This window comes from Cavia porcellus, unplaced genomic scaffold (genome assembly GCF_034190915.1).
Source record: "Cavia porcellus strain 051 isolate PalLab524CR breed Dunkin Hartley unplaced genomic scaffold, mCavPor4.1 scaffold_23, whole genome shotgun sequence".
Lineage (NCBI taxonomy): Eukaryota > Metazoa > Chordata > Mammalia > Rodentia > Caviidae > Cavia > Cavia porcellus.
In genome coordinates, this window is record NW_026947506.1 from 25,217,431 (window position 1) to 25,232,426 (window position 14,996).

Genomic DNA, 14,996 nt, shown 5'->3' on the forward strand with positions numbered 1-14,996 from the left:
TGATTAGAATATGAGCTGGGCACGATGGCACATACATGTAATCTTTACTACTCCAGAGGCCAAGGCAGGACGGTCTTGAGTTTGAGGTCAGCATGCGCTGCTTAGTGGAACTCTATGACAAAATAAAGTGTGGAGGAAATAGCTCATGCCTGCATCTGTGATTTTCTTTTTTTTGTCTTTTTCCTTTTTATTGGTACTGGGGATCGAACTCACGACTGCCTGCTTGCAAGGCAGGTGCTTATGCCGCTGAGCTAAATCCCCAGCCCTGCATCTGTGATTTTCAAAACAGTGCAACAAGAACCTTCCATGGAACTGTGCCCATGGGCATCCTTCATGTCTGAGTGTTGATTTAAATGTGACAACACTGTTATCTAGGAACTCTGGTACCATACAGAGGAAGCTCCCACTGTGATGATGGCTCCAAAGATTTGGTGCCTAAATCTCTGATAAAAAACAATTAGAATTTTACATCATATTGTAAACATCAAGGAACACCACAGACATTTTAAAAAAGGAAGTTTATTGGTCTTTAAATGGCTCAAATTGCAAATAAACGAATCGGGTAGTGGCATCAGCCTAAGACATGTGATGCATCTTTGTCAGTTGGCTTCATAGCACCTCAGTACCCAGGAGAGGAAAGGGCTCAAAGCAAAGTCACAATGTTAGTGGTTAGGCCCCCTGGTTCAGTGAGACTGCAACAAGGACACATGGAGAGCACTGGGCCTGCCGCCCGGGTTACAGCGGAAACTTGGATTCTGCACACGGCATAGCTAAGAGGAACACGGAATGAAAGATGGACATCTTAAACCCTTTACGGACAGATAGTTAACACGACAAGCTGGATGTGATATCTAAAGAGCTGAGTCCCTAAAGAGCCTATTTTTGATAACTTCACATACACACCTGTTACCTGGAATGCCTGAACACATCTTTGACTTGCTGAAATTAAGACTCAGCAGCGAGAAAGAAAAGCTTTGCTGAATCACTGAAGTCTCATTTCAAAGAGGAAAGGGAAACTGACAATGGTGTATTTGCCACTGAAATCACGCTCCCAAAGAGTGCCCTACAATTCTGGTGGGAACGTCACCCACCGGTGACAGCCTGACGTCTGGTCTGTGTGCCAAACATGGTTTTTGCACTGTACCTGGGTTTGACTGGTGGAAGCTGACATTAGGAAAATGTAGCTATGGTGTTCTTCACTATGAACATAGACAGACTACAGGTGTTCCTGAGAACTCCCATAGAGCCAAACTGCAACCACATGAGTATAAACTTAGAACGAACAGGTGGCAAGAACAAGTATTTCCCGAAGTGTTCTAGTGCAAAATGTATTAGCACTATAGATGGTTTTCCCTGTGCCCTGCTCCCAGGAGAGAAGAAACTTAATACTTATGTGCTCACCACTCGCAGGTCATTTCCCGGACCAGCATCTTAAGAGAAAGAAAAAGCATTCACTCAAACGTAACTGGTGCAGAATCCTCGTAGTCTAAAATTATCTTACAAGTATATGCTGGCCCTTCATTTTCAACTTCCTTAGAGTTTGTTAGAAGCAATCAAAGAGCTCTGGAACTTTATATTTTCAAGTACCAGAGTATGGCACACATTTTAGAGTTTGGACAGACTCCTGGCAGATAGTAATTTCTCAAGCATCTGCTATACAAAAGCTACCCTCCATCTAGGTAAGAACAGATCTCTCACCAGGACACGGGAAGCTGTGGGGGGACCCCTGTTACCAGCGAGAACACACCCAGAATGATGTGACCAGATATTTTTCGGTTTCTAAATTAAGGCATATTCAAAAATGTCCATGTACAAGTTTTATGCCACTTTTCTAAGTCAGTCACCAGGTAATTAATGCAGATTCACAGATGAATTACTCTCAGTTTAACTATATGCAACAACCATGCCAATAACGTTTTCTCCTATATTTTGCATAACAATGGTTAAAAAAGTGGTACAGTTTAACTATCATGTTCACAATTGTCATTTTTCAAGGCAGTAGAAGACCAAGACATTTTAAAATGATATAAAATTTAAGCTTTATAATAAACACCAGAGGAAGTGGCCTTTCCTCCATTCCCCACCCCATTTCATTTCTTTATTTAACAGTTCAAGAAAGACCGCCAGAGAATACAAGCCCCACACTACATTCAGGACTGTGGTAAATGTAAGCAATTATGAAATAGGTTGAATTTTGCTTCTTGAGGAAGCCACATTAATTTCTTTTTTAAGTGAATTTGACTTTCAGTGCAGTTCCAATTCATGCTTTTAGTGATACATAACAATTTCCAAAATGTTAAAGTAATTTCAGTCAATTGAGCCTTCGATGGCAATGCTTATAAATTATATTTATTAGTATGGTCAAGATAAGAAAGAAGTTTGGGCTTTGATTATAAAATGCAGCATCTTTCTCTGATTCTCTTGGCTAAACTTTTCCTCTTCTTTTTTCCGTTCTTTTCTTTGCTGTCTTCCATCTTTCTGGCTCGAATTTCCCTCATTAAATCAAAAAATACCTAGAAAGAAGAAAGTAGGATGAATAAAGCAAACAGATAATATGAACGTGGTACTTTTCTGATGCATAGCCGGAAACCCTGGGGACCAGGAAGAAGGCACACAGCTCACCCCCACCCCAGAGCTCCCTGAGGGTGCAGCCCTTGGCCACCCACGCAGGTGCTCCACTCCGGCCCAGCCAGGGTCTCGCAGGGGAGGACGGGGAGCCCGTGGCCCCAAACCCAAGTCTGCTCCTCCAGTATCTTGAGAACATGGGAAAACTACAAGTTTTTCTGAATTATACTTTTTGATAAAAATGTTCATAGAATACCTGATTTTTCTATTCTAGTTTTCAAGATAAAAACAAAGAAAGTCCTACAAAATAATGAGAGCTAAAGACAAAATTTCAAATGGGCTATTCTTGAGTACTTTATGATGGATAAATGTGTTTTAATTCATATTTAATAATTTTTAATAAAATTGTATTGAATAACTTAATTACTATGTTTACTAACTTACTTTCCTCAAGCAGATCTATTTTTTGAAAAGGAGCCAAGGATGGCAGTGCTTTATCATCTTGGCACCAGACACTCGGTTGTAATGTATTTGAGAATTTGACAACTTTTGTCTGATGTCTAGGATTCCCAAGTAATGACACTAACATAATAACTAAAGGTATTACATCACAACTCAGGAGTTACACTTCTACTGTGAACGCTCTCACGCAGAAGGGCCGGGAGCACAAGCTCATGGTGGAGGAAGAGTTGGTGAGCATCTGGGACGGCGGAGGACAAACTTCGAAGGTTCACATTATTGTATTTTTGGTTTTTAAAAATTCAGTTTCTATTTATAGAATAAAGAGTAAGAACAAGAAAGATGTCAGAGACAACGAACGCCCTAAGTAAAGGACCGTGTGTGATGAGGAAGGAGTGCCGTCTGGTGCAACCCGGCTCCCCAGCGGAGACTGACTGAGCAAGAGCGGGGTGCAGGGGCGCTCACGGCCGGGACAGCCGCCTCGGCAACGCAAAGGGAGAGTGTAAGCCCCAAACCAAGAGCCAGTTTCATTTTCAAAAGGAAGCGAGAGCAGCACAGAGGGTGGTGGGGGATCTCTGTATGCACCTCATCATATAATTTCTACTTTGGAAACATAAAATCAAAACAAAAACACACACTGACTGTATTCTAAGTTGGTGACATAATCAGGGAGAAGAAAGAATTATTTCTAGGGTCTTTGGAACACAGCATAGAGAACATTTGCATTAGCACAGATAAATAAACAATGGAAGCCCCACAAAAATACTGCAGGATAATGCAAGTGAACAACTGTTAACGTGGTGTAGGAACCTGGACTCCTAGCAAGGGAAAAGACAGATGAGATTCAAGAGGCACAAAGCTGAAAAGCTGAATTTGAGTCAGAAAGAATACGAGCCGATGAGGGTTTTTGTTTTATTTTGTTTGCTGAGAGGGTTTATGTCTCAGGCTGGCCTTGAATTCACTCTGTAGCCCAGGCTGGCCTTGAACTCACAGTGATCTCCTGCCTCATCCTCTTGAGGGCTGGGGTTACAGGGTTGGGATTATAGGTGTCTCTACACCAGCTTTTCTTGCTTTTTAAGTACTACTTCCTACCATTTTTTGCTGAACTGGCCACAAAGAAATGATGATCCAAATGGCTGAATCCTGCTCCGCAGTGAGACATAAAATTTACAGTGGTGAGTGAGAACACTCTCAAAGACCAGTAGACCACGCTGAAGGGATACAAGATCAACAGGGAGGGGCACAAATGGTTATAGGGAAAGGTGAACACACACACACACACACACACACACACACACACACGCGCGCCCGCGAACAGAGTGAAACACACTGGTGATGTAAACCTTGTGCGTTTTGCCCCTACATATTAGAAGAAGGGATTTCAAGGCCTTTCTTCAAGTTGGTGTTGATGCGCTGGGCCTGGAAGTCTCCGACCTAACTACATGTAATTTCCTGAGTACTCCCAGGACTGCTTTCTAATGCACAAGCTCCACTATGGAAAGGATATTATAAGAACGCTTGATTCCCAATTTTTGTGAGTCTCTGTAATAAACTGCCAGTGCATCCTATTAGAAGCTACCGAGGCCACTTAAACTAGAAAACACAGTGGGAAACTTGAGGTCTGTGTCAGCTAACTTAATGAATTAACGCTACAGGAAGTTCTGCTCTGACTGCCAAGGGCAGGAAACAGGAACTTGGGACAGGAATAAAGCACTGGTTTTGATGAACCAGGCAAACAACAGTCCCCTGGGTGCTGGGCTTTTCCCACTAATTTAACACAGACACTTTCATATCACTTCTCTCCCTCTTTTCTTCGCATCCTCTCTTGTCCTGGTCTTTCTCTCTTCCTACTTTAGGGTAATCTGGTACGTACGAAATTTGGCTTGTATAACTGGTACAAAATTCTGGACCAGACAGCATAGGAAACCTTTCTTCTTCTCACACAAACCCAAGCAAAACCAGACAGAAACAATATATAAGTTCATAATGTAATCAAATACAATAAAGGTCTCTTATAGAAAACAATAAAAAAGAAGTAAAAACATACATGAATTTTTTTGAAAAATTAGAATGTTAGGAAGCAAGCCAGGAACCTCAGAAATCAAAATGGAAAAACTCCAGCATATATGACATTATCTTTAATATCTTTCCATGGCAAAAGACAAAAATAAGCCAAGTAGAGATATGAGACAGATTAGGAGGCAGCATTTATGACAGATATAAATGGACTAAGGGCTAATATATACCAGTCTTAAGAATAAAAAAAGATAAAGAAGCCATTAGATAAGCAAGCAGAGGAAAGGATTTCAGAGAATTCACAGGTGACAGACACACAGCCAGAGAGTCAGTCAAAAGATGTGCAGCCTTGTCTGTAATTGGGAAACACACAACACTACTTTGCCTGTCTACTGGCGATTTTTAAAGACTGTTTGAATCACACTGGGAAAGCCATGGGGAAAGGACTTCCTCGTGTACAGCTGGTGGGACCCGAGGGCAGCCTTCTGCAGGGTAACTGGTCGTGACAATGTGGAAGGCACTGGGGTCTTTTCTCTTGAGTGGTTACACACACACACAGGTCAGTGTAGTGTTGTCTGTAACAACAACAACAACAAAACTAAGAACCAAAATGCCATTAGGAGGAAAATGATTTGAGTTACAGAAAAGCCTAACGATGGAACACTCTGTGGATTTTAAAAAGAATGTGGGAACATTTATATGCAACAGCATGGAAAAGTTGTAAGATTTATTTGTGAAGTCTAAACAGCAAACCAGAAAACATATACACAAACATACATACATATGCCCTATGAACAAAAAACAAGCAAGCCCTTCCTTTACCATCTGGAAAGATACACCAGGGTTAGCGCTGGTGACAGGAGGGAGGGGGACAGAACAAGGGCAGAAAATGACTCCTTTCCTTCTCCCCCTTGCAGGTGGGGATTAAGCTTTACTATGTCACCACGGTTGGCTGACGCCACCTTGGGGCTTAGTACAACATGCTTGGGGTGTTTGTGGGTGGGTCATGGGGTCATGACCTGGGTTACTATATTTGGTCCTTTCCGCCTTCCTCTCGGGCCCTTCTGGCCCTGTTGCCCTGCTCTGCTTCCCGGCTAACGTGAATTAGGCACTTCTGTGTCACCAGGAAACACTTCCGCCTTGGAGCCAGCTAACCATGGACTGAATTCTCTGAAAAGTCAGTCAAATTAAACTCATGGGTATCAGGTAACCTCTCTCAGTAATAAGAAAACTGAGTAATACAGAGCACTGCTAGCAAATCAGTTAGGTTGTTGCTGAGACTGTACCTCATCATGTGGTTTAGAAGTCTTTGGAACCAGTTTGCAGGAAAAGTTTGGAAGGATAGGAGATGCAGGCTAGAAAAGGGCAAAAGGTAGAATAGAAAAGTTTGAAAGACTTAAACTTTGGCCCAAAAGGAAACACTTCTAAAATGGAGGCAAAGGAGGTATGGCTGCTAGAAAGACCAGCACCATTAAAAAGAAATCAAGGGTTTTGTACAAGGACAAGAAAGTACCTTGAGGGCATCGCAGGAATGGCCAGACCCCATTCACTGCAGGCTCAAGGGTGCAAAAATGTCAACTTTTCATTGGAGAAGAGATTCCCTGGGATCCCACTCAGCAGGATTCATTTCTCTCTGCTCAGCCACGCAGATGCTCAGAGGCCACTGTGGCCATGGTTCAAGGGAGCCTGACTACTGCTCCTGCTAACAGCAGATCGTGCGGTAGTTGTTTTACTGGTATGCAGACTCCAGCAGCTGCAAGGCCAAGATTTTAAAGGAAAGACTGGAAATTTAGGCAAGGAGACCTTGAGAAATGCAGAGCATGAAGCTGTGGGAATGAAGCTGAAGGTGTAGTGGAGATCCCAGGAGTCAGAGATTCTAGGAATATGGAATGTCCACCAAGGAAAGCTGCAGGTTGTGAGTGGGGCCAGTCAAAAGAGAGCCATGAGGGTTGTACCACTGGAACCACAGGATGAGACGTCCAAGTCTTTTAGGGTCCCATTTTACCACTGTGTGCCATACACATGGATATAAAGCTACTGGGCCTAATGTTTGCCCTGTTGGATTCTGAGCTTGTTTTGATCCTAGTTTTTGTATTCCTGCCCTACCCCCTGTCAGCTCTCCCTTTGGATTGGGAACGTTTAACCTGTGCACGTACTTTGGGGTTTTATAATTTGTTTTTGATTCTTATAGCTGTTCATAGCTAAGAGTGCTTTGAGTCTCAGAAGAGAATTAGACTTCTGAAAAATGCTATAAGAATAGCTGCTGAGACTTCGGAGGAAGGGATTATTGTTTTTTCTGGTTGCACACAGGGTAGATGTAACATGTTAGGTGGAATTACGAAACTGTTATTGTGTTTATTTGGAGATTAAGCGTGGTTTAAGAGAAGTGTTTGGGTCTCAAACTGATAAGAAGTAGAACATGGCAGTTAAGCTTAATTGTGTCAATTTGGCTGATTTGGGAGCCACCTAGGAGATTAGTAGAGTACACATCTGGGTGTGTCTGATGGGTCAGGGCAGTGTGACCTATTACATTTGGTCCCTTTCCTATTCCAATTTAAGCTTCTTCTTTAAATTGTGGTTGTCATGTATTATGGTCCAGTGACAGGAAAGCTGACTAATACATTATAGTTCGTTGTGACTAATTTTTCTTTACATCGTAAATACATATTTGTGCTATTACTTATATAAAGAAAAACCAAAATATTTTCAAAAAAGTACAGTACACATCTACTAACATATTTTCCCCACTGGACATCTATTTGCTCAACTTCCTTCATTTTTCCAACATGTTCCTTAAACCCTGGAGTCAAGAACCACAGCCTTTAGCCAGATGGTTACTGATGAGGCTGCTGGAGGGACGCTGTGAGTGCACACAAGGTCTGCCCAGAAGGGCCTCAGGTCTCTTCTTGTTAGGACACTTTCCATACAGCATTTAAAACCTGCCTCTTTGGAACTTCCATTCACTGGTCTACCTGGTATCCCAGTGAAGATAAAGAATGAACCCAGTACTCCTGTGGGGAGCGTTACTGATCACAATTCAACAGGAGACAGTATTAACACTTGGTAACCCTGAAAACTCACTATCAGGTTTCTGGAAGTGGATGACATACAACATAAGGGACACCACAAGCTATTCCAAATGTCATTTTGAATAAGAGTGACAGACGTGAGCACAGAGCTGCCGGATTCAGAGCAGGACCGATGCTACCACCAACCCTGTGACCTTGTACCAGTTATGAAATCTCTCCATGCGTGTTTCTCCATCCAGAAATGAAAATAAGACCATCTGTGCCTCATGCACTTGAGGACTAGTGTTTGCCACAGTGCCCAGCTCTTGTAAGCACTAATAAACATTCACTCTTTTACATCCTCAGGAAAAAAAAAAAAGCCTTATAACTTAATTCTAGAAATTGCTTAGTTACAGCGAGTTACATTTATATAGCCACTAAAGTGCCTCACCTGGTAGCCACTCTGCAAGGGTTAGCAGTGTATGAGCTGCAGTTTTTACTAAGATTGTACCTCAATTTACAAGCAGCCCCACTTGATGTCATTCTGTCATGGAGAAGTGACCCTATGACTGTGGACAGTCTTCCAAATGGCTGCAGCAGTATTTCCTACATGGATTTTAAGAGTCCTGCCACTCTCCATCAAGAGCAAGAGTATTCCTAAGGTTCTCCTGAACGCAGGTCGGGTTTTGTGACTATACTGATCAAAAGCATGAGGCTAAAACACTGCTACACATCTTGAGAGGTCAGGCTCTAAAGCTCTAAAGCAAAGTTTTTCTGCCTGGTCCTTACTCTGCTATGACACCTGCCTGGAGCTCTGCCACTGTGCTGTGACAAGGCCTAACAGCACACGGCCACATGGCAAGGAACGTGGCAAGGAACCGAGCCATCCCCAGTAATAGCCAGCATCAACTAGTTGAGCCAGACAGGTGAGAACAAGCCTTAGAACCTAAGTCTAGAAATTTCCAGCACACTGACTTAAAGATTTTCAGCCATGCCACTACATTTTGTGCAGTAGAGATGATTTATATTCCTGTATATAACCACTGTAATTAAAAACAGCCTAAGCCCTTTACTTTTCTTCTTTTGAGAATACACACAAATGGAAAGAAGTTCAAGCACAAAGCCCTTGGAGGGTGTTTACAGTGAAATGCACATGCGCCTGTAACTTAAGTTACCTGGTGATGACCACAGCTACCTGCCCTCACACATTCCTAAGATATTCACAGATGCAGGAACATGAATGCATACCGAAAACACTGCTGCCTAGAGACACTCTTATGTACCCTGCTTTTTTTACTCACTTATATTGACAATCATTTTATATCAGCATATTCAGCTCAATCACCACCCCCACTTTGTGATACTGGGGATGGAACACAGGGCCTTTGCATTGAGCTGTATCCCTGGGCCTTTTTTATTTTCAGAGAGAGACTCACTAAATCACTAAGTTGCCTACGCTGGGTTCAAACTTGTGACTTTCCTGCTTTGGTTCCCTTAAGTGCTGGGACTTCAGGCACATACAACTGTGCCTGGCTCTCCCATTCTTTTTAATGGCTTAGTACTATTTCACTGCATGGACACATCATATGTCAATCAGTCTATTCCCGGGTGCTTGGATATCCTGTAGTCTCTTCCCTCTATAAACAATGCTTCAATGACTGACAACTAAGCATACATCCCTATTTGAGTCTATGGTTTTCTCTGTTGTTTCGTCATAATTAGGATAGGTAGTCACACTGCTCTAACATTCTACTTTCTTGCTTTGCTAAACTCTTGCTGATAATGTTATAACCAACCTCTTTGCTTTTACACCATGGGACAGGCTAAGAAAAATAAGCCATCATATTTTAACATTATTGCTTCCTTTTTTTTTTTTTTTAAATCGGTACCAGGGATTGAACTCAGGACCCTGCGCTTGCAAGGCAGGTGCTTATGCCTCTGAGCTAAATCCCCAGCCCCTATTATTCCCTTTCAAAAAGTGAAGTTGAACTGCTTTTCAAATGTAAAAGCCTTTGCATTTTCTGCAACATTATTGCTCCTATTTTTGGATCATTTCGAAACCCCAGTGGGGTGCTGGGCATCTTCTGGTCCTGAGACCTCTGATCATGCACATCACCACCCTTCCCAGGCCTTACAGACTAACAGGTGCCAACCACAAGGGCTGTCACAACACAGGGCTCCGCTGCCTGTGAACAGTCACCTCCCGTCTCTCTTCCCCATTTGCCTTGGTTCAAGTTGCTTTTATAGTGTGTTCTATGATCTGCTCAAAACACCAACTAGGAGCAAACAAAACATGACATGCTGTGGTAGCGTTCAATGCAGTTTTTCAAAACCCCAAACATGCTCAATCTTTTTTTTTCCTTCAAATTTTTGAGACTTGCTATGGAGCACAGGTGAGCTTGAACTCTATAGCTCAGGCTGACCTCAAATTTGTAGTCTTCTTGCCTCAGCCTCCCAAGAGGTGGGATTATAAGCATGTGCACTGTATTTGGCTCCAAACATATTTAATTTTTATAAGCACTCTAAAAAAATTGCCCTGATCTCTGAGCAAATCAGTGTATTATACTAAGTAGAAATCTTACAGTGCTCATTTTATACAGATTATCTTGGACCATGTGACTAAAAAATTAATCAGGTAAGCCATAGTAACACTGTCTTGAGATCTATAGCAAAAGAACTGTTTCTTGGGCCAGATCTATGGCACTACAGGTACAAGCAGATCTGTCCACAAGCACCCAAGGCCCCAGACAGTGTGACTCTCAGCATGGCCCATCAGTAAAGCCCGCATCAACTGAAACTTGCTAGGACACCAATTCTCAGGCTCAGCCCAAGAGAAGTAAAATCTCAGGGGCAAGGCCCAGGGTGTGCGCTCACCAAGCTTTCCAGGCAACGGATCACACACTGGAGCTTAAACAGCACTGCTGTGGAGGCTGACCAGAGGCTCCATCTGGGGGCTTTGGGCACCTGGCTGCTTCCCCTGAGGGAGCCTGGCTCATGCTGGGGGTCTCAGGTGCAGGATGCGAAGTACCTGAAACCTGGCGGGACTCCACATAGTCCCTGGGAAGGCTCTGTACAACATAGGAAGCCGGGCAGGGAGGTGACCCTCCTTCCCACTCGAAGGGAAATAAATGAAGGCCAAATGGAAGGAATGTAAAGAGTAAAGAGATCTTAAAATTCTCTTTTCTGAAGAAGATTCCTCCATCTTTGGAGCCATGTTTGCTTTTGAGAGCCTGAAGAGGTCCTGGCAGGCGCCAGGCCAGCAGGGAGGCTGACCAGGGCCAGCATCTCGAGCCTTACACAATTCCTCCTAAACTATGCAGCCCCACCAGGACAAGAAAAAAGCCAGGCCTGCCATCAACATGCAAAACAAAAGTACATTTTGTTGTAGTGTCTCATGATTCAAAGTCCCTTGGAGACTGAGAACAAGCAGTCAGAGATTCTTAAACATGCTGCCCTTAAGTACTCAGGGACAGTAAAAATCAAAAAGGACTAAGTCTCCCTGGGAGTCTCACAGCCTACACAAAATGGAGACGAGTGAAAGCAACGAACCTATTTTTCACAGGTCACAGTAACAAGGAGCCAGCGTTTTACCTTGTCCACGTTGGCTCGCGTCTTAGCAGACGTTTCCACGTAGTTCACGTTCCACTGATCGGCTCTGTTCTTCGCCTCTTCTACTGAAACCTGCCTTTTATCTTCTAAATCGGACTTGTTACCAACCAGTAGAAATGGAACATTTTCATCTTCCTTTACTCGTAAAATCTGCTCCCTGGACAAGAGAAAAGCAGGAAGAAATATTATCAAGTGCCCAAATGTTAAAATAGTAAGATAACGATTAGTGATCTGCAACCAGCATTTATCTGTAATTGTTTGTTTCTATATAGCAACAATAGGCTTATCTATCACATGGCAGAAAACAAGTATTTCTTCCATTTCCCACCACCTATTATTTGTGATACACACTCACTTCGGTAATGATGGAAAACCACATCAACAAGAGAACGTAACATGAACATGAGGTACAAAGGGAGTCAAATGCAATTTCCCCTAAAGGGTTTTTCTCAGAAATAAACTCTTACTTTGGAGGGTTTAGTTAGGTATGTATGTATGTATATGTGTATCTATTTATTTACTCGAGACAGGATCTTGCTCTGTAGTTCAGGCTGGCTTTGAACGCATGTGATCCTCCTGCCTCAGCCTCTCGAGTGCTAGGATTACAGGTGTGCATCCCACGCCCGCTCTGGAAGGGTTTTACACTCTTAGAGAGACTGAGAAGATGGTACAGAGAGTTCAGGTGCATTACATACCCACTTTCTCCACATTAACATCTTGAATGAGTGGGGATGCATATGTCACAATGAATGCACTGATCATGACCAGCATCATTAAGGCCCAAACTTTATCCAGATGTTCTTAGTTTTTAACTAATCTTTTTTCTGTTGCTTCAGTGACTACCACTGATCATGCATTGATATTTGGGTCTCAGGTTTTTTCTTGTGGTTTGGTCATCACTGTGACAATCACCACACTGCTCGTCACACACTTTCCTGTTTTTCTGTGTTCCTGCTGACAGCCCCCATCGAGGATTCCATGTGACATTTAGTCTCCTTAGACCGCATGTAGCTGTGAAAGCTCTTGGACTTCCCGTTTTTGATGTCTTTGACCGTTCTGAGGGCTGCCTAGGTCTCTCTGTTGGGATTTGTGAAATGCTTTTCTCATGATTAAACTGGGATATGGGTTTTTGGGAAGACAATACTGTTATTTCACATCAAAGGTCCCACAGATGTTTTTAAAACCCCACACATGGCAGAAATTACTGGAAGTGGCTCCTGAGCACAGCCTTTGCATGTAGAGGTAAGCTCTATACTGTGAAGGTAGCATCAATCTTAGAGTACACTGGCTCTTGCTCTTCACGTGACTAAGCGAGTCCTCTTTTTCATTTCCTTATCCACAAAATAGGACCAGCAACATTTTCCTCGTTTGGCTGCCATGAGGATTAAATGTAAAATGCTTATAACTATGTGTGGCACATAGTGAATATTCATTAAATGTTCTTTGTTCTCATGAGAGGAAGAAATTTAGGTGATTTTTAAATCAACACACAAGAAGAAATATGTAAAAGGCTGGAACGTTAGTATTTTTAAGAGAAAAATGTGAAAACTAATGGATTATATGAATGGCAGTTCAGCAAAACACATTTGATTTTTCTAGGCTGTTGCGGTGATGCTTGAGGGACTGGGTCAAAGCCTTCTTCACGACTTTATCTCAGACTGGTTGTTCTGACTCCCCAGGAGCATTTCCTGAGTGCCACCCACAACCACGCCCTATAGCAAGAATGTCCGGCCTGGTACTCACCATGGGCCAAAGCACTGACACTTTAGTGCCGTACATACACTGTCTCACTTACTCCTCACACACCTGGGACACTAGTATTACTATTCTTATTCTACCATAAGGAAATGGAGATCCACAGAAATCAAGCTGGCTCATTCAGTTAAGTACAAGTAGGGTTTAGACCCGAGAAATTTAACACTAGAGAACACATGCAACTTTTATGCGAGATACCTTGGAGCTCCCCAAATGAGGTGCATTTAAGGGCACACACCCTGAAACAGAAGGCTGAGCTTCCCAACACTTCTTTACGAGCAGTGATCCCAATTTGTGGTATGTAATGGGGCACCACGGGGCCTGACACTATAGGGAGGTTCTCCATGTCACACGACACCTCTCCACACAGCACGGTTACAAGCTGGCTAAGGGATGTCATCGCACTGGGGATCAGAAAGTGCTCATCGCGTACAGACAATATTGCCTTTCTTAAAAAATGTTTTAAATTAATTGTATCTGTTGAGAATTAGAATACTAACAAACAGTGCTATCATAATGTCATAGGGTATTTAAAGTTTAAAATGCTTAATATTTTAAAAAAACAAACAGCAGAGGACAGGACTGTTTTAAATAGGAAGCATAATGTAGTTCACTGAAGGACCGCGAATCATCGTCAGTTAGAAAGAGCTGGTGCAGCGTTGCCATTACCCTCAGGCATGCAGAAGCAGGCCTTCCAGGGTTCAGCCTCTGTGGTCCTGACCGCAGGCCTCTTGATTTCAGCCTCTGCTGTTCTGACTGCAAGGCGGGGAGAAGTCACTTAGCCTCTCCGTGTTTCAGTTTCATCACTTAAAATTTTGTATAATAATTTTTAAAAGTCAAATGTTCAGGATTTCACTAGCTATAAGCTTTATTTTATGTACTACCTAGAAAAGCTGCCTATAATAACAACACTAAGAAGCTGAGACACAGCCCTGACTTTGCAAACGCTAACATGTGGAACTGTATTATCTTGGCACCTATGATCGTAGCCACTCCCCAGGGCTGTGTGATGAATTTGTTCACGTGAATGCTCAGAAGAGTGTCTGGCTCGTGGCAGCTGCTGCACGAGTGGCTGGTAGTACCACTGCTCATATCACTACCTCAGTTACCTGATTACTGGCACACAGCGACCGCTAACAGACTCAGTGCTTGCAGCATGTTCTCTGGACCTGTATTCTCAGTTCCAACATGTACACAGTATGCTCACGCAGAAAGTCACTTCCACCTTTCACTGATTTGCACTTGCGACACCCTTTTAAAAAATAAGGCTAAGAAGTGTGACATGTGGGTGTGGTACGGTAAGCTATGGTTACATAAAGTTATATATAAGGTTTCTTACCACTCACGATTTCTTGCAAATACAGTGGCACTTCCACTCACAACTTAATTCTTTCCACAACTCTGGTTGCAAGCTGAGTTGAGTGAGAACCAGATTGCAGAGAGAATTAAGTTTGGAAACTGAGCTATCAGTATAGCCTGTGACGTTCATTATCACTGCTATTAAACTCATAATGTGCTTGTGGAGAGGATTTTAGCCAATCACAATCTTCTTCCAAGGTTGATAACAACATTTTGCTGTGACTT

At 42.8% G+C, this 14,996-nt stretch overlaps 1 protein-coding gene across 1 annotated transcript in view; it reads right to left on the bottom strand.

The window, feature by feature from the left end:
* Nucleotides 1–499: 499 nt before the first annotated feature.
* The window catches only part of Rala (RAS like proto-oncogene A), a 72,480-nt gene continuing 57,983 nt past the window's right edge, over nt 500–14,996 (bottom strand). The window contains exons 4-5 of the mRNA XM_003470090.4: nt 11,640–11,814; nt 500–2,513 (exon numbers count right to left, since the gene is read on the bottom strand). Coding sequence (XP_003470138.1) covers nt 2,391–2,513; nt 11,640–11,814 — 298 coding nt within the window. The 3' untranslated portion in view covers nt 500–2,390. The remainder of the gene's footprint in view (nt 2,514–11,639; nt 11,815–14,996) is intronic.